Source organism: Rhinatrema bivittatum, chromosome 17, assembly GCF_901001135.1.
Source record: "Rhinatrema bivittatum chromosome 17, aRhiBiv1.1, whole genome shotgun sequence".
Taxonomy (NCBI): domain Eukaryota; kingdom Metazoa; phylum Chordata; class Amphibia; order Gymnophiona; family Rhinatrematidae; genus Rhinatrema; species Rhinatrema bivittatum.
Window position 1 is genome coordinate 50,197,411 of NC_042631.1, and position 18,598 is coordinate 50,216,008.

The 18,598-nt window shown below is 47.8% G+C and overlaps 1 protein-coding gene across 1 annotated transcript in view; it reads right to left on the reverse strand.

The window, feature by feature from the left end:
- The window catches only part of LOC115079136 (adenylate cyclase type 10-like), a 621,147-nt gene that overhangs the window by 197,887 nt on the left and 404,662 nt on the right, over positions 1-18,598 (reverse strand). Inside the window, exon 23 of the mRNA XM_029582255.1 lies at positions 8,829-9,155. Within this exon, the coding sequence (XP_029438115.1) occupies positions 8,829-9,155 (327 nt within the window). The remainder of the gene's footprint in view (positions 1-8,828; positions 9,156-18,598) is intronic.

Sequence of the window (18,598 nt, forward strand, 5' to 3'; positions counted from 1 at the left end):
GGTTCGAGCCCCTCCAGGGGCGGCAGCAGGACCGGATCAGCAGGCTCAGATGGCTGAGTCAGAAAGTCTGTCAATAGGACCGGTGCGGACCCCTCCGAGGACGGCAGCAGGGCCGGTTCGGACCCCTCCGAGGACGGCAGCAGGGCCGGTTCAGCAGGCTCAGATGGCTGAGTCAGAAAGTCCGTCAGTAGGGCCGGTTCGGACCCCTCCAGGGGCGGCAGCAGGACCGGTTCGAGCCCCTCCAGGGGCGGCAGCAGGGCAGGTTCGGACCCCTCCGGGGATGACAGCAGGACTGGTTCAGCAGACTCAGGCTCTTCTCGGGGTAGTGCAGGAGACTCGGACCCCTCTTGGGGCGAAACAGCAGGCCCAGACTCTTCTTGGGGTTGTGCAGCAGGTTCAGATGGCAGAGTAGCAAGGTTAGAAGTAGTGTGCATGGAAGACACAGATTGTACTGCCGTGGGCTTGATACCTCGAGCCAAAGTCTGACGCTCCTGATTTTGTTTCTGGAGGAGCAGTTTAGAGAAGGCATAGGCAGTTCTAGGACGTCTAGGGAAGGTGCTCGTTAGTGTCCACTTGGCAGCTGTGGGAAGCAGAGCCCTGCTAGAGTTAATTACTTCCCTCTGCTTCTGTTTCTGGTGCTCTAGCGTGGAAGTTATCGAAGGCTTCTTAACCCGGTGAGTTCTGAGATTTTCAGAGCAAGTTTTTTCCAAAGTGTCCAGAGATGAAATGCTAGAATGCTTAATCATTAACTGTTACATGAAATAATGTTGTTAACTGGGCCAGAAGCTGAACGCACGGTAGTAGAGCTGACTGTTCTCCCTAATGAAGCAGCTGGTCCTGTAGCTGAACAACAGGGGCACGGTTTGCCTGGTGGTAATAGGCTGGGAATACATGAACATTTCCACCATCCTGGCTTTGGCGTAGAACAGTTTAAACACTCTTGGTAGACAGAGACATTTCTCTTATTGCAGTTACTGCATGTCCAGTGTTCCTGACCAGCAAGTTGACAGGCTAGGCAGTTCTGATAGCTTGGGTAATTCAAGGTCTGACAGGAATTGCAGGTATAAAACTTTGAAGGAGGCATCTTGTAATAGTGAAAAAGTTGACTCACCGGTTTAGCATACAGACCTATCTCTTCCCCTGGAAATTGGTGGCTTCGGCATACTGTTACGCTTGGGCTCCGGTCAGGAGTCGTGAACACCACCCAGCAGGGTGGCTCCAGGTGGAGAGAGACAGGAATGGCTAGAAACAGTGTCTGGTACCAGGCTGGGTCAGGGCAGGCAGCAAGTAGCAGTGTCCGGGTCCAGGCTGGGTCAGGGCAGGCGGCAAGTAGCAGTGTCTGGGTCCAGGCTGGGTCAGGGCAGGCGGCAAGTAGCAGTGTCTGGGTCTAGGCTGGGTCAGGGCAGGCGGCAAGTAGCAGTGTCTGGGTTCAGGCTGGGTCAGGGCAAGGCAGGTCAGAAGGCCCGTAGCCCACACACACACAGAAGGCCCGTAGGCCACACACAGTAAGCAGGGCAAGGCAGGTCAGAAGGCCCGTAGGCCACACACACACAGAAGGCCCGTAGGCCACACACAGTAAGCAGGGCAAGGCAGGTCAGAAGGCCCGTAGGCCACACACACACAGAAGGCCCGTAGGCCACACACCGTAAGCAGGGCAAGGCAGGTCAGAAGGCCCGTAGGCCACACACACACAGAAGGCCCGTAGGCCACACACCGTAAGCAGGGCAAGGCAGAGAAGGCCCGTAGGCCACACACACACAGAAGGCCCGTAGGCCACACACCGTAAGCAGGGCAAGGCAGAGAAGGCCCGTAGGCCACACACACACACCGAAGGCCCGTAGGCCACACACCGTAAGCAGGGCAAGGCAGGTCAGAAGGCCCGTAGGCCACACACACACAGAAGGCCTGTAGGCCACACAAGGCAAGGCAAGACAAGGCAAGGAATAAAGCCCGAAGGCCGCGCAAGGCAAGGCAAGGCAAGGAATAAGGCCCGAAGGCCGCGCAAGGCAAGGCAAGGCAAGGAATAAGGCCCGAAGGCCGCGCAAGGCAAGGCAAGGCAAGGAAAGGAATAAGGAATAAGGCCCGAAGGCCGCGCAAGGCAAGGGAAGGTCCAGGGACCAAATGCATAGCAAGCAAGGAAGGCTAGAGCAGGGAGCCCAGGCGAGCTCGATGCCGAAGCCCTGAGGGAACTGTCAGGCAGGGTTATAAGGGACAGCCCAGAACATAGAGAGGAGAAGGGAGATGGACTGGGCCTGTCAGGAGATCCAGCTCTAGAGGGACCCCTGGTGGTGAGGCGGTTGCACAGCAGCCATAGCCGTAACAGCAGAAGACCCTTTGGACTTTCTTATTAACACCAAATATTCAAAAGCTGTGTTCATCCCATCAATCTCATATATCTCATTAAAGAGGTAAATTGAATAACATAATAACTTTGTTTTATTATTGTTATTCATAAATTATAACAATAACGTTAATCTTGGAATATTATATATTTTTAATATAAATGAAAGGTTTTCACAAAATAGGTTGTGTCGTGAATCATTTTATTATGTATATATTTAAGGAAACATACATAAATTGTCAAAATACATTTCATTCATTTAACCTTTAACCTCTGGTTTGCTAGTAGACTGAATTACTGTGTCCCAAAATTATATTTGTCTAAAAAGTGTGTCACCAACATGAAAAGTTTGGAAAGCTCTGGTGTAGGCAGATGGACTCAGAACGAATGGGTATAGTGTGCTCCTGCTAGCAGTTGGAGACGGATCTGACGTCAGCACGTAGTACATATACCCCTGCAGGAAGTGCAGAAGCTCAGTAATCTTCCTTGCAAAAGCATTATGGATATATGTGTGACTGACCGATTGATTAACTGAACATGATTAACCTGACCGATTGACAGTAGCTGGAGACCGCCAGTGTTCTCAACCGGAAGGCGTCGACACCCGGCAGGGTGGATGCCCTATGTAAGGAAACATGGCTTACCTTGAAACGGTGAATCCCCATATATATCGGCAGCCGGGCGGGATGCTGAGTCCATCTGCCTACACTAAGGAAAACGAGATTATCAGGTAAGTAATCTCTCCATTTCCTAGCGTGTAGCAGATGGACTCAGAACGAATGGGATGTACAAAAGCTACTCCCGGACTGGGTGGGAGGCTGCCCGAGGTCCGTTTAGGATTGCCCTTGCAAATGCTGTGTCCTCCCTGGCCTGCACGGCCAGACGGTAGAATCTGGAGAAGGTATGGATGGAGGACCACGTTGCCGCTCTACATATCTCTGCAGGCGACAGCATCCTAGTTTCTGCCCAGGAGGCCGCTTGTGCTCTGGTAGAGTGAGCCTTGACTCGTAGAGGTGGTGGTTTTCCCGCTTCTACGTAGGCTGCCTTGATAACTTCTTTGATCCAGCGAGCAATAGTCGCCCATGAGGCCTCTTCTCCTTGCCTCTTCCCACTGTGAAGGACAAACAGGTGGTCCGTCTTTCGTACTGTTTCCGACATTTCCAGGTATCTGGACAGCAGCCTGCCAAAGTCGAGATGACGCAGTATTCGACCTGCTTCCGATTTCTTCAACTCTTCCATGGTTGGCAAGGATATGGTTTGGTTGAGGTGGAAGTGTGAGACTACTTTGGGTAAGAAGGAAGGAATCATGTGAAGATGGATAGCCCCTGGGGTGATTCTGAGAAACGGATCCCGGCAGGACAGCGCTTGTAGCTCTATGAGATGGCACCTCCCACAGGGTGGGGCCCTGTGGGGACTTGCAGCGATAGGCTAGCTCAAGGCAGAGATGGACACAGAATTAGCTTTATTTTACTGCAACGTAGATGGTAACCCAAGGAACGGGTGATGACTCCAGCCAGGAGAGGAGGAACCAGATGGCAATGTTCTGACTGTAGGTTGCAGGGTGGAAAAGGCAGTTCCACAGTCTCACCAGGTCCCAAGACGGAAATGGGTCTGGTAGTGGTCCGCAAAGCGCGGTAGGCCGAGAACCCAATCTTAGATGGAGAAGCCAATAGATCCGGTAGCGGTCCGCAGTGCGGGGTAGGCCGAGGATCTATGGAGAGAGAGATGAGACAATGCAAAGACAGAACTGGAGCAGCAGTACTCACTCTGATGCTGGTAGTTGTAGTAGAAGGGAACCCCCGAGGAGCGGAGGTCCCGGACAAACAAGCCCCCCGAGGAGCGGGTACCGTAGGTGTCCTGGTAATGGGTAGGCAACCACGAAGGGTAGGTAAGAGCACGGCAAAGTCCCCGAGGAGCTGGTACCTTAGGCTTCCCAGTTGGTAGGAGGTAACCCCGGAAGATAAGGTGGAGCGAGGCAAGGCCTCCGTAGAGCAGGTACCTAAGTTGTCCAGGAGCGAGAGTACACAGAGCGGGAACATCGTGTAATGTGGAGAGATCAGCATGGAGGATTCCTTGCTAACTTGTAAAAGGAATTGTGAGCGGAGATTGAATACCAAAGCTAGTGATGTCATGCAGAGGGGACGCCTCCGAGGTTCCCGCCATGACGCACGTAAAGGACGGGGCTGTGCGCGCGTGCCCTAGGTGACTCCTGAAGAAAGATAGTGAACGCAAGCACCCATGCCCTGCTGAGGACGCCGGAGGGTGTGGTGAGGAGAAACGGAGGCAGCCATTTCTCCAAAATGAACTGAGTCAGGTAGAAAAAAGGTGAGCAATAGAGGGCGCAGCCGTCTGTGACCGATGGGCTCAACAGTAACCCCCTTCCAAGGGCTCCTCCCCCCATGGGGTTTCGGCTTCCAAGGATGAGACTGATGGAAGTGACGGAGCATGTCTTTATCCAAGATATTGGCCATGGGTTCCCAGGAGTTCTCCTCCGGTCCATATCCTTTCCAAGAGATAAGGTACTCCCATCGTTTACCTCTCTTGCGTACATCCAGGATGTCATCAATGGTATATGCGATATCTTCTTCTGCACCAAGCTGTGTTGGTTCCGGAACTTTGCTGGAAAATTCAGACAGTATGAGAGGTTTCAGTAGGGCCACGTGAAAAGCATTATGAATCTTCATGGTTGGCAGTAGCCTCAAACTGTAAGTCAAATTCCCAAGACGTCAGAGGACAGCAAAAGGTCCGACGTACTGAGGAGCAAAACATGCAGAGGGCAGCTTTAGGCAGAGGAACTTTGTACTAAGCCATACTTCGTCCCCAGGCTGAAACTGAGGAGCCTTCCTGTGGTGAGCATCGTAAGTCTTCTTGGCTCTTTCTCCTGCCTTGAGAAGTAGATCCTTAGTCTGTTTCCACAATTGTTGCAATTCCATTGCGGTGGCTTGAGCTGCTGGAGATGTCACGGAGAGTGGCAGAGGTAACGGGGGTAATGGTTGGTGGCCATACACCACTTGAAAGGGTGTTGAACCTGTGCAGCAGCTGGATGTGAGTTTAGGGCAAATTCGGGCCAAGGAAGTAATTCTGCCCAGTCACTTTGTCTAGTATTCACATATCAGCTTAAGAATTGTTTGAGCATCTGATTCATTCACTCTGTTTGGCCATTGGACTGTGGGTGATAGGCAGAGGTCAGATCCAATGCGATGTCAAACTTCCGACACAGAGCTCTCCAGACGTTTGTGGTAAACTGGACACCTCTATTAGACAGAATGTGTTTGGGCATGGCGTGAAGGCGAAAGATGTGCTTCACAAATAATTTAGCTGGTTCAGCAGTGGATGGTAATCATGGCAGGGCCACAAAATGTGCCATTTTCGAAAACTGATCGATGGCCACCCAGATCAAATTGTTTCCGGCAGAAGGGGGTAAGTCCACTACAAAGTTGGTCGCGATATATGTCCAAGGCTCTTCTGGTACAGGCAGAGGTTGGAGAAGACCCCAAGGATGTCCAGCAGGAGGTTTTTGTCTTGCGCAGGTGGCGCAAGAAGCCACATAGGCTTGGACATCAGTCTTCATGGTAGGCCACCAATAGAAACATTGGAGCATAGCTAAGGTACCTCTGAAACATATAAGAGCCACAACCTGAACCTTCAAGGGATTAAGGGCCAGTTCCTTATTCAACCCATCCTACAAAATATCCAGAATAAGCGGGATCTTAACTGAACATGGAAGAACATTGTGCTCCTTGCACCAGGCCTCACTCATTCTCCAAACCCTTACATATGCTGGAGAAATGGAGAATTTTCGAACACGAAGTAAGGTAGCAATCACTGTAGAAGAATATCCACGCTTCAGCAGGCGAGCCCTCTCAAGGGCCAAACCATAAGATAGAACCGAGCCAGATCCTCATGAAGAACCGGCCCCTGCTGCAACAGATCCATGTATGGCAGAAGACAAAGGGGGTGCTCCACCAGAAATCTCTGCAAATCCACATACCATGGACACCTGGGCCAATCTGGAGCCAGCAGGCAAACTAGCCCCTGCGGATTTTGATTCTGCGAATGAACCTGTCCAGCAATGGCCATGGAGGAAAGACAAATAAACTCGTCTTCCAGACAGACATGTACAAGAATATTGATGCCCAGGGACCACGGATATCTTCTGTGACTGAAGAATCGAGGAACCTTTGCATTGTGAGAAGTCGCCAAGAGGTCTAGCATCGGAAGACCCCAGTGATCCACTGTCAGCTGAAATGCCTCGGCAGACAACACCTATTCTCCAGGAACTAGATTCTCCCTGCTGAGAAAGTCTGCTCTTACATTGTCTTTTCCTCCAATGTGAGAGACAGAGATCAACTGTAGATGTCATTCCGCCTTTCATATTTATTTATTTATTGAGTTTTATATACCGTCATTCGGTTTCGCCATCACAACGGTTTACAAAAAATACGATAGTTTACAAAATTAAGAAGGTTTAACAAGGTTTCCAAAAAGGTTCAGATTATTGTTAACATAGAGACAAAGTTTTTAGGTTTTCTTGTGTTCTGAGTTCGATTGGGAGGGAGTTCCAGAGTTTCGGGCTTCTAAGAGAGATTGCTCTCTTTTGCGTTGAGGTGAGTTGTTTGGAGTGGGTAGGTGGCGTCTTTAAGTCCTTTATTTGCTGATCTGAGGTTTCTGTTTTGAATGTGCAATTTTATGGAGGAACTTAGCCAGTTTTGTTTGTTTTTCATATATAATTTTATGTAGTATGGATAGTATTTTGCATTCTATCCTGAATTTTATTGGTAGCCAGTGCAGTGATATAAGTGTTGGAGTGATATGGTCATGTTTTTAAGATCCAGTGAGGATTCTTGTGGCTGCGGTTTGTAGGATTTGGAGTGGACGGATGGTGTTTAGAGGTAAGTTGAAAAGGAGTGAGTTACAGTAGTCTAGGTTGGAGAAAATGAGTAATTGAAGGACTGATCTGAAGTCATTGGTGGAAAGGAATAGTTTTAATTGACGAAGTGTTAGTAGTTTATGATATCCTGTTCTGTCCCCAGCAGTGGGTACATGTGGGCATCTGTATATACATTGCAGTTTAACTATGTTTAGTGCATTCCTTATTTGTAACCCATGATAAAAGCCTGTGAGCCCTGCCTTTAAGGGGAGTTTTGCCTTTAAGAGAAACTCCCTCCCCCCTGCTTCTCTCATTGGGAAGGGTCTGTATGCCCTCTCAATCTAACTTGAGTCTTCTTAAGTGCCTTATTGGCTCAAAGAACTGCTCTTCTTGCTCCCCCCTGCATCACATGGATCCTAGGCTCGCTACCATTGGATCTCGCCCTCTAGCCCCAGCTTGTGGGGTCGTTTCCTGTAGTCACTCTCCAAGACTGTTAGCCAGTCTAAGCCATGCTGCTTAAAAGCTAGAAGTGCCTGCGACTTCTGTAATACAATTAGCTTTTTTACATTTCTTCTCACCGCTTTAATTCTAAAGATAAAAGCTTCAGAACACCTTGTCTTCTCACCCTGAATCCCAAGAAACTCCATCTCCCTTCTCCTGCCTATCTCCAGCTACAAAGATCTCTGCCAGAGGCATATGCGTTTGGAATGTGAATAATTGTAAGTAATGGAAAATTATCTGTACAATAAATAATTTCAAACTTAAAAGATCTTTGCCTGAAGACTGATTAAGAAGAAAAGTTATGTATCTGGTGGAGGGAAATCCGTGTATTTCTTATTTATTTATTTATTTATTTATTTTTTATTTTTATATACCGAAAGTTCCTGTATAAAATACATATCACTCCGGTTCACAGGTAACTGAAATAACTACCGCCGAGTGGCGGTTTACAAGGAACATTTCAAACGAATTTATATGGAATTACATGAAACAAATTAAACGATTTATATTGAGCCAGCACATATCCATCTTTGATTTTTGTTGTGATGTGGTTTTTGAAAGAAAGTTCCTTGACTGGTGAGAGTACTTTATGGAATACAAACTACCAATGCAGCATCTCTGTGTCTAAGAATCAATGCTCTTCTGTTAAACAGGAGAAAAAGCTAAATTACTCAAGTTCACAAAACTCCTTAGGGGTCTAAAAGCCAATCAAAATTGTTTATGACTTTGAGCTAATAATGACCAAGTCTCATTTTATACACAAAGATGAGCTAATTGTTTTATTCTATGGCTTTCGTCAGATTCTAAAGGATGAAAACTGTCAGATATTTAACAAACCTATTTCAATTCAGTACTTGAATGGAATGGGGGTGATACAGATTAGGATTTAGGTCTCAGTGCTGGAATAGCTGGGAGTACAATAGGGAAGGACTGAGCTACACTGGCAAAGCTGTGTGCAAGGTTTTGGTAATGGAAAAGCAGGGGATGCTGCAGGTGAAGATTGATGTACAGTGTGGTGTGTCAAAGCTGGAATAAAAGTGAGATTATCAACAGCCTATGAAACCATCTCAGTTCTACGGCTTGACAGTTTACCAGAACAGATTCTAACAGTGTTACCTTTCTCTATTGTCTGAACCACTTGCACTATGGTCTCAGGAAGCGGAGATGAATTCTTACTGATGATGTCCTTGAAGTCTCGTATGCTAAGATCAGATTCCTTGGGTATCATGTCCACCACTAAGCTATGGCCAAAGATGAAGTTCCCTCCACCGCAGCTGCTACACTTGTGTGCATAATTCTCCAGGAAGTTGGCACACCTGAGGTGCAGAGCTTTTAACTGCTCTCCTGACCACAGCTCACAGGCTGTCTCTTGAAGCAGTGGGCTGCAGAAGCGCATCACTTTACACGACCATGCCTTCTCACTCTCCTCTGCTGAGTCTAATTCTGAAATGAGAGACACCATATACAAAGGCTTGTCAGTGAGCTAGGGATAAGACATCCTTTACGTCCTAACTTCTTTTCTTGCATCCCCTTATTCTTACTATTTCTTTCACTATCCTACATTTCCCCTTATCTATCTCTCTGTTTTACTCCCTTCTCTTTCTCAATTTTTAGACTATTTTATCTTCATGACAAGAACATACATTTTGCTAGATCAGTTCTAAAAAGCATGAATACACAGCATAAAGTGTCCCTAGTTTGCATTTGAATTAAGTTAATGTAGCTAACATTGATATTGCTAGATTATTTTCTCATGCAGCACCTACCTTTTCTTCCTCATAATTAACATTAAATGATTACCGATCTGGTAGAAACTGTAAAGTTTTAGCCTCTGGAGGCTTGCCCAGTATAGTGTGCATGTCATTTTTGTATTACACAAGGAAAAATTACTACTTACCTGATAATTTCCTTTCCTCTAATGAAGCCAAGCAAACCCCCACAAATGGGAAATGTACCACTACCAGCAGATGGAAACAGAATAAAAGTTGGCGTCACAGATATATAGCCCTGCCCCATCAGCCCACCAGTATTCTCTTGAAAATGCAAACTGTAGACAAACAGATTATGTTTGAAAATGAATATCAACCAACCACTGATGCTTCGAACCAATAGGGAACATTGAGCTCAGACAAAACAATGAACATTCACTAACCTGTGGGGTGGGGAAGTCACTTACCAGTCCTCCAACGAATAGCAGGAACTCTACTCTGCGTTGTCTGCATGTAAAGGGCAAACCAAAGGCAAAAATCGGCAGCCAAGCTTGGGTCAGGGATTAGCCTGCCTTCATTAGAGGAAAGGAAATTATCAGGTAAGTAGTAATTTCTCCTTCCTCTGCACTCAGGCAGGCCAATCCCCACAAGTGGGATGTACCAAAGCTACTCCCGAACAGGGCGGGAGGTTGCCAGTGGTCCAGTCAATACTGCCCGCGTGAAGGTGGAATCCTCCCGAGCCAAACTGCCAAGCAGTAATGCTCGGAAAAGGTGTGTAAGGAAGACCATGATGCTGCTCGGCAAATCTAGACAGGAAACCATAATTGAATCTCTGCAAAGGAATCTCGGCATCCATATAGGTGGCCATGACGACTTCCTTAACCCAATGGGCTATAACTGACCACGTCGCCAGTTCACTCTGTTTACCTCCACCATGGAGCACACATAGACAATCAGATTTCCAGACAGGTTTAGTAAGTTACAAGTACTGCATCAGATGCCACTTGCTGTCCAAGTTAAGCAAAAAACGATATGATTCTCTGATCTCTATCCCTATTCAAAGTGGGCAGAGAAATAGACTGATTCAAATGAAACTCCGAAACTACTTTTGGCAAAAAGGAAGGTATAGTCCGAAGCTGCAACAACCCCAGAGTCACATGCAGAAAAGGCTCATGGTAAGAAAGTGCCTGTAGTTTGGAAAGCAGCCGATTGGAACAGATTTCCACAAGAAAAACTGTCTTCATCTGCAAGGAAAGGACACATAGTGGCTGAAAAGTAGGGCCCACCAAGAAATACAGGACCAGATTAAGGTCCCACAGAGGCACTAGCAGCCACAAGAGAGAACAAAGATGCAAAACTCCCTTCAAGAACCAGGACACATCCGGATGGGAAGAAAAAGGCCCACCATTGACACACCCCTTATAACAAACAAGAGATGCCACTTGAACCTTCAAGGTGTTAAGGGCCAAGCCTTTACACAATCCTTCCTGTAAAATTCCAAAATTAATGGAATTTCCACTTTGAGAGGCTGAGAACCTTGCTCCTCACACCATGCCTCGAAAACGCTCCAAACTCTAATGTAAAACAGAGATGTAGAATTGTGTAGAATGGGTCCCTGCTGCAACAGATCCTTCCAAAGCAGCAGTCTGATGGGACTGCCTACCAGCATTCTCTGCAGATCAGCATACCACGACCTCCAAGGCCAATCCAGAGCTACCAGAAGCATGGTGTCTGCCTGACTTGCAATTTTCCAAATGATCCTGCCTACAAGAAGCCAGGGTGGGAAGGCATATAAATTTGCCACCCCCCCCCCCAGCCACACCTGAATGAGAGCATCAATGCCAGCACTTTCAGATCCCTTCTGCAACTAAGAACCATAGAACTTCGCATTGCCGGACGTCGCCAGCAAGTCTAGATATGGGAGACTTCAGCACTCCACTATGAGCTGAAAGGCTTCATCCACTAACTCCCACTCTCTTGGGACCAAGCTCTTCCTAAGAAAGTCAACCCTTATAATCACCCTTTCCGGCAATGTGGGAGGCAGATGTGTCTGGCAGTTGTTGTTCCTCCCACACCATAAGCGCATCTATCTCCTATGACACCTGTTGGTTTCTGGTTCCGCCTTGATAATTGATGTAGGCCACCATTGTCGCATTGTCCACCGTTGTCGCATTGTCCTCTCAGTGCTCCAGTGGGAGCACTGAGATGAGAGGATCACCTTGCTGGTGGATGCAAGGAATCAGTAAGTTTTTGCTTGGGATGTTGTCTTTTTTAAAAGTATTGGGGCAAAGTTAACTATTTGGGAATATTATTTAGTGTGTTTGTGCTTTTAAAGTCATAAGGCAGTGAACAAACAAGTTAGACTTTGTATTTTTAATAGTCAGTCAATAAGGCAGCTAGTAAGCAGTAGGTAGTGTGTTTATTTTTAAAAGTCTGTAAGGCAGCTAGTAAGCAGAACTGAGAGTTTGTATTTAAAAAAACCCCAAAAAACCACAAAAAGTAGCCAGAAGCTAGAAATAAGCTAGGAGCAGTGTATACCTAAGTAAAAAGGTTGAAAAATTCAGCTCAGTTACTCACCTTGGAAAGGTGTTGAGGTAGTGTGATTTGGTTTGAATAGGTACCAACATTTGTTAATCAAGAAAGCAGTGAGTCACTCTGGCTGACTAACTGAAGTTAGACTGTTTAGGTAGAAAGCTTAAATCCAGAACCTCTAGGGTAGCATTCTCTGAAATGCTCCCTGTTCCACGTGCAGGTCACCAGAGGCAGGCAGAGCTCCGGAGTCTCAATGCGTGGATGAGTCGATGGTGCAAGGAAGAGGGATTCAGTTTTGTTAGGAACTGGGGAACCTTTTGGGGAAGGGGGAGTCTCTTCCGAAGGGATGGGCTCCACCTTAACCAGGGTGGAACCAGACTGCTGGCGCTAACCTTTAAAAAGGAGATAGAGCAGCTTTTAAACTAGAACAAAGGGGAAAGCCGACAGTCGCTCAGCAGCACATGGTTCGGAGAGAGGTATCTTCAAAGGATACTAATAATGCATTAGAATTAGGGCATCCCGACAGTGAGGTTCCAATAATAAGAAAAGTAGTCCAAGTGCCTGTAACTAAAAACTCACCTGAGCTAAAAAATTCTAACTTATCCCTATCAATTAAAAAGCAGAATGAAAATACAAACAAAAAAAAACAACTTTGAAATGTTTGTATGCTAATGCCAGAAGTCTAAGAAGTAAGATGGGAGAATTAGAATGTATAGCAGTGAATGATGACAGACTAAATTTGCATCTCAGCGACATGGTGGAAGGAGGATAACCAATGCGACAGTGCTATACCGGGGTACAAATTATATCGCAATGACAGAGAGAAGCACCCGGGAGGCGGTGTGGTGCTTTATGTCCGATATGGCATAGAGTCCAACAGGACATCCTGCATGTGTTGCGATCCTGCCCGCGAGGAGCGTGGGCAGGCTCTTACCTTCTCACAGCCAGTCGGGCTGCTGATGCTGCTGCTTCTCTTTCCCTGAATCAGCTGGGGCCGTCCCCGCAGCTATTGCCATGCGGCCGGCTCCTCTGCTGCTGTTCTGCCTTTCCCCGACGTGCTGCTGCGATCCCGGGACCTTTCAGCCAGCAGGGAGGCCGTCCTTGCCGGTGCCTGCTTCAGCCCGGGTCCTTGCCTGCCAGGGAAGCCGTGCCTGCCGGTGCCTGCAGCCTGCTACAGCTCTCTACTCTGCCTGCAGTCTCTCTGTTCTCCCTGCAGCCAGCTTACCTCGCTTCTGCCTTCCTGCTTCAGCCTTGCAGTGTGGAACGGTGCCTGCAGCCTGCTACAGCCCCCTGCTTCCCCTGCAGCCAGCCTTACCTCTCGCTGCTTCTTCCTGCTTCAGTCCTTGCAGCTGGGAGCTGCTCCAGCCCAGGGCTGCTCCGCTGCTTCCCTGGGCCCTTCCACGTGGCTGAGGACGCCACCAGATTCCAGCTCTTCTCTCCAGCCTCCTAGGACGCGAGCGCACGCCTCTCTGCTCCTCTTCAAGGGCCAGCCAGGTGTGGCCCCCTGCTGACCCCTCCCTGGGCGTTGTCCACCTCAGCCCTACTAAAGGGCTCAGCGTTCAGTCTGTCTTGGGCTTCGCAAGGAGTTGGTCACTCCTGAGATCCTTCGCTCCAGGAAGTCGTCCGTGTTCCGGCACTTCTGCAAGGTCCTGTGTTTCTTGTTACCTGTCGGAGCTCCTCGTCCAGTCCTGATGTCTGCCTGCCGTTCCAGTCCCAAGGTCTGTCTCTTGATCCAGTACCTGTGTTCCAGTCCTGTTGTTACCTGCTGTTCCAGTTCCATGTTGCAGCCCTGAGGTGTGACTCCTATTCCAGTATCTGTGTTCCAGTCCTGATGTTACCTGCTGTTCCAGATGTCCTTGTTCCAGCCCTGAGGTCTGTCTTAATCCTTGTTCCTGATCCTGATGCTTTTACCTGCCTTGAGCTGCCAGGAGTGCAGCGTATCCTTGCCTTGAGCTGCTAGGAGTGCAGCGTATCCTTGCCTTGAGCTGCTAGGAGTGCAGCGTATCTTTGCCTTGAGCTGCCAGGAGTGCAGCAAACCTGCTTCCTCTTTCCTGTGCTCTCCCGCTCTCAGCGTGGTCCGCGATCAGCCTTCCAGGGCTGAGTAGGGCGCGCATGAGGCAGGGTGGTCCGCGACTCAGTCCCGCGGGTGGTCTGAGTAGGGCGCCCTGAGGGACGGTGCCCATGTCTTCCTTCAGCCCTCAATCCTGATTCCACCTCTGTGCATCCAGTCCTGAGTCCACGCCTGTGCCTGTCCACGTCTATGCATCCTGCACCTCGTTCCTGAGTCCACGTCTTTGCCTGAGTCCACGTCTAAGGATCCTGCACGTCTATGCCTGAGTCCACGTCTATGCCTGAGTCCATGTCGTTCCTGAGTCTCGTCTGAATCCATGTTCCAGTCTTCGCTGCCCTGGCCTTCATCTGGCCTGCGGCTTCGTGCCGTACCCTGCGGCAGGTCCGAAAGGGCTGGGAACGGTCGGAGGACTGTTCACAAGACCAACATTGCGTTGTTCGGTCTTCCGAAGTGTGCAGGTCCGGAGGAGGGCCTGTCTTCCAGTCTTCACTCCAGCTTGCTTCCGTCCAGCCCATGCTCGGGCATGCCATGCCTCCCGCGGCACCTCTTCAGACCCCTCTGGCGTCGAGCCGCAGCCCAAGGGCACACACATCTCCCAGGAGTGGGATCGCTCTCCTAGCGCTCCACAACAGCATGAGACTAAATGCAAAATTGAATCTTTATGGATAGAAATCCCTTGTGTGTCGGGGAAGACTATAGTGATAGGAGTATACTACCGTCCACCTGGTCAAGGTGGTGAGACGGCCAGTGAAATGCTAAGAGAAATTAGGGAAGCTAACCAAATTGGTAGTGCAGTAATAATGAGAGACTTCAATTACCGCAGAATACATAGGTGCAGTCAAGAATTTAAGTCCTGACAAAGTACTCACAATCCAGTGTATAAGTACTTGTTTTTATTCTTCAATATGGCAACTCCTCTAATTCATACAGGCAGTGGGTTAATGGCGTCCCCCGACACGGTTCCCATGTTTCGCCGCGGGCTGCATCGGGAGGGCTCGCCAATAGGGGTTCAAACAATAGCTGTAAGACATAAGTGTACATCAGGACGACAAAATAGGACTTATAGCCGAACATTTCATGTGGACAAAAGGTAATAAACATTATAACATACCTGACAGCAAGATGCCTTAGAAGTGACAGGGAGCGCACTGCCCTTAAACACTGACAGGTATTTAAAGCTGATTTTAGGCGCCAAACCAGGAAGACAACCCACGTGGGAGCTCACGGCCCCGTTCATTGGTTGCCATTCCTGTACTGCAGCGCTGCAGGACTATGGAAACCATCCGATCAAATAGAAGACTCTGCACAGAAAGACCACTTTAAGTAAAAAGAAACCACTCAATATCTCGGTTCAAACCCTTGGGAGATACTGAGTCTAGAGTAAAAATCCAACGTTGTTCAACCCGGCCCAGCTGTTCGGCATAGTTACCTCCTCGGGGGGGCCGTGGAAATACCTCAAGAACACTATAAAATAAATCTGAAAGAGTGTGTGATTTTTTTACCCAGTGATCCACGAGGGGTTCTTTTTCTCGCGAATGGCGGATATTCGAGCAATGCTCTATAATTCGAGTTTTTACCATGCGAGAAGTTTTCCCTACGTAAATCAGCGGGCAAGGACAGGTGATGACGTAAATGACTCCAGATGTGGTACAATCAGAGTACGACTGTAACTCAAAAATTCTCTTAGAGACAGGGTGGCTAAAACTGGTGGATGGAGACATGTGAGAGCATGCAATGCATCGGCCACATGGATAATGGCCAATTACATTATCCAGATTTCTAGACACAGGGATGTCAGTATGGATCAATTTATCACGTAAATTTTTGCCTCTACGGAAGGTGAATCTAAGGGGGCCTGGAAACAAAGTGTGTAGAGATAGGGCCTCCCAGTGTCTACGGATCATTGTAGTGATCTGCCGGCTGAGAGTCGAAAATGGCAAAATGCAATTTGTAACTGACTGAACATCCCGGGATGATGGTAAAAATAATAGATCACGATTCGTATGTAAAGCGCGCTTCATTGCTCTTTTAACAACATACCTCGGGTACCCACGTGATATAAATCGAGAGGACATGATTTGGGCTTGTTTAATAAACTCGCTCCTGGTAGTACACAGTCTGCGAAGCCTGAAAAATTGCCCTGTGGGGATGTTCCTTCGTAGTGTGCTAGGATGACAGCTGTTAAAGGCCAAAAGGGTATTCCTGTCAGTTTCCTTACGGTGGATGGTGGTCGAGAAATGGCCACCATCCACCGAAACAAGGACATCCAAGAAAGCTATCTGGGTCCGGTGTGTGCAAAAATTAAACTGTAGATTGGGATCACACGTATTGAGCCAATCAATAAACATAAAGAATTGGATTTCCGTACCTTGCCAGAGTAAAAAAATGTCGTCAATATAACGAAGCCACACTGGTACATGTTGAAAACCTTCACCTTGGTACACAAATAAGTCCTCAAATTCCGCCACAAACAAGCAGGCCAGACTCGGGGCCATTGTAGAGCCCATTGCGGTCCCTTTAATCTGGAGATAGAATGTGTTACCAAACCGAAAGAAATTTTTGGTAAGCGCCAATGTGGCTAACGTGACTAGCAGGGAGGTAGGGACACGTTGTGGGCCAGCACGAGAATTCAGAATTTTTTCTATAACTTGTAAAGCGGCGGTTTGAGGGATACTTGTGTACAAAGACACAATATCTAGCGTGACAAAAAGAAACGGCTCGCTAGGGACTGGTGTGTTATCCAAAATAGTGATAAAGTGTGCAGAGTCCCTTATATATGATCGGATGCGGGGCACAAAAGGTTTAAGGAACAGGTCCACAAATTGGGACAAGGGTTCTAAAAGCGAACCAATACCTGCCACAATTGGACGACCAGGAGGGTCCTGTAAGCTTTTATGTACTTTAGGCAACGTGTAAAAGACTGGTGTAATGGAATGCTCTTGTGTGAGAAATTTAGCCTCACGAGGGGTCAGAATATGGCGGTCTAATGCTGCTTCAACCACCTGTTTAATTTGTTCAAGCAAATGAGGAGTGGGATGCTCGGGTAGTGGAAGGTAAAAGGAGGTATCGTTAAGTTGTCTCAAGGCCTCAGACATATACTGATTTTTATCCTGAATAACAATGCCTCCACCCTTGTCAGCGGGTTTAATAATAATAGACAGATCTTTAACAGCTGTCATCCTAGCACACTACGAAGGAACATCCCCACAGGGCAATTTTTCAGGCTTCGCAGACTGTGTACTACCAGGAGCGAGTTTATTAAACAAGCCCAAATCATGTCCTCTCGATTTATCTCACGTGGGTACCCGAGGTATGTTGTTAAAAGAGCAATGAAGCGCGCTTTACATACGAATCGTGATCTATTATTTTTACCATCATCCCGGGATGTTCAGTCAGTTACAAATTGCATTTTGCCATTTTCGACTCTCAGCCGGCAGATCACTACAATGATCCGTAGACACTGGGAGGCCCTATCTCTACACACTTTGTTTCCAGGCCCCCTTAGATTCACCTTCCGTAGAGGCAAAAATTTACGTGATAAATTGATCCATACTGACATCCCTGTGTCTAGAAATCTGGATAATGTAATTGGCCATTATCCATGTGGCCGATGCATTGCATGCTCTCACACGTCTCCATCCACCAGTTTTAGCCACCCTGTCTCTAAGAGAATTTTTGAGTTACAGTCGTACTCTGATTGTACCACATCTGGAGTCATTTACGTCATCACCTGTCCTTGCCCGCTGATTTACGTAGGGAAAACTTCTCGCATGGTAAAAACTCGAATTATAGAGCATTGCTCGAATATCCGCCATTCGCGAGAAAAAGAACCCCTCGTGGATCACTGGGTAAAAAAATCACACACTCTTTCAGATTTATTTTATAGTGTTCTTGAGGTATTTCCACGGCCCCCCCGAGGAGGTAACTATGCCGAACAGCTGGGCCGGGTTGAACAACGTTGGATTTTTACTCTAGACTCAGTATCTCCCAAGGGTTTGAACCGAGATATTGAGTGGTTTCTTTTTACTTAAAGTGGTCTTTCTGTGCAGAGTCTTCTATTTGATCGGATGGTTCCCATAGTCCTGCAGCGCTGCAGTACAGGAATGGCAACCAATGAACGGGGCTGTGAGCTCCCACGTGGGTTGTCTTCCTGGTTTGGCGCCTAAAATCAGCTTTAAATACCTGTCAGTGTTTAAGGGCAGTGCGCTCCCTGTCACTTCTAAGGCATCTTGCTGTCAGGTATGTTATAATGTTTATTACCTTTTGTCCACATGAAATGTTCGGCTATAAGTCCTATTTTGTCGTCCTGATGTACACTTATGTCTTACAGCTATTGTTTGAACCCCTATTGGCGAGCCCTCCCGATGCAGCCCGCGGCGAAACACGGGAACCGTGTCGGGGGACGCCATTAACCCACTGCCTGTATGAATTAGAGGAGTTGCCATACTGAAGAATAAAAACAAGTACTTATACACTGGATTGTGAGTACTTTGTCAGGACTTAAATTCTTGACTGCACCTATGTATTCTGCGATTTTGCTATAGTGCAGTTTCTGCTCACCATGTACTTTTGGT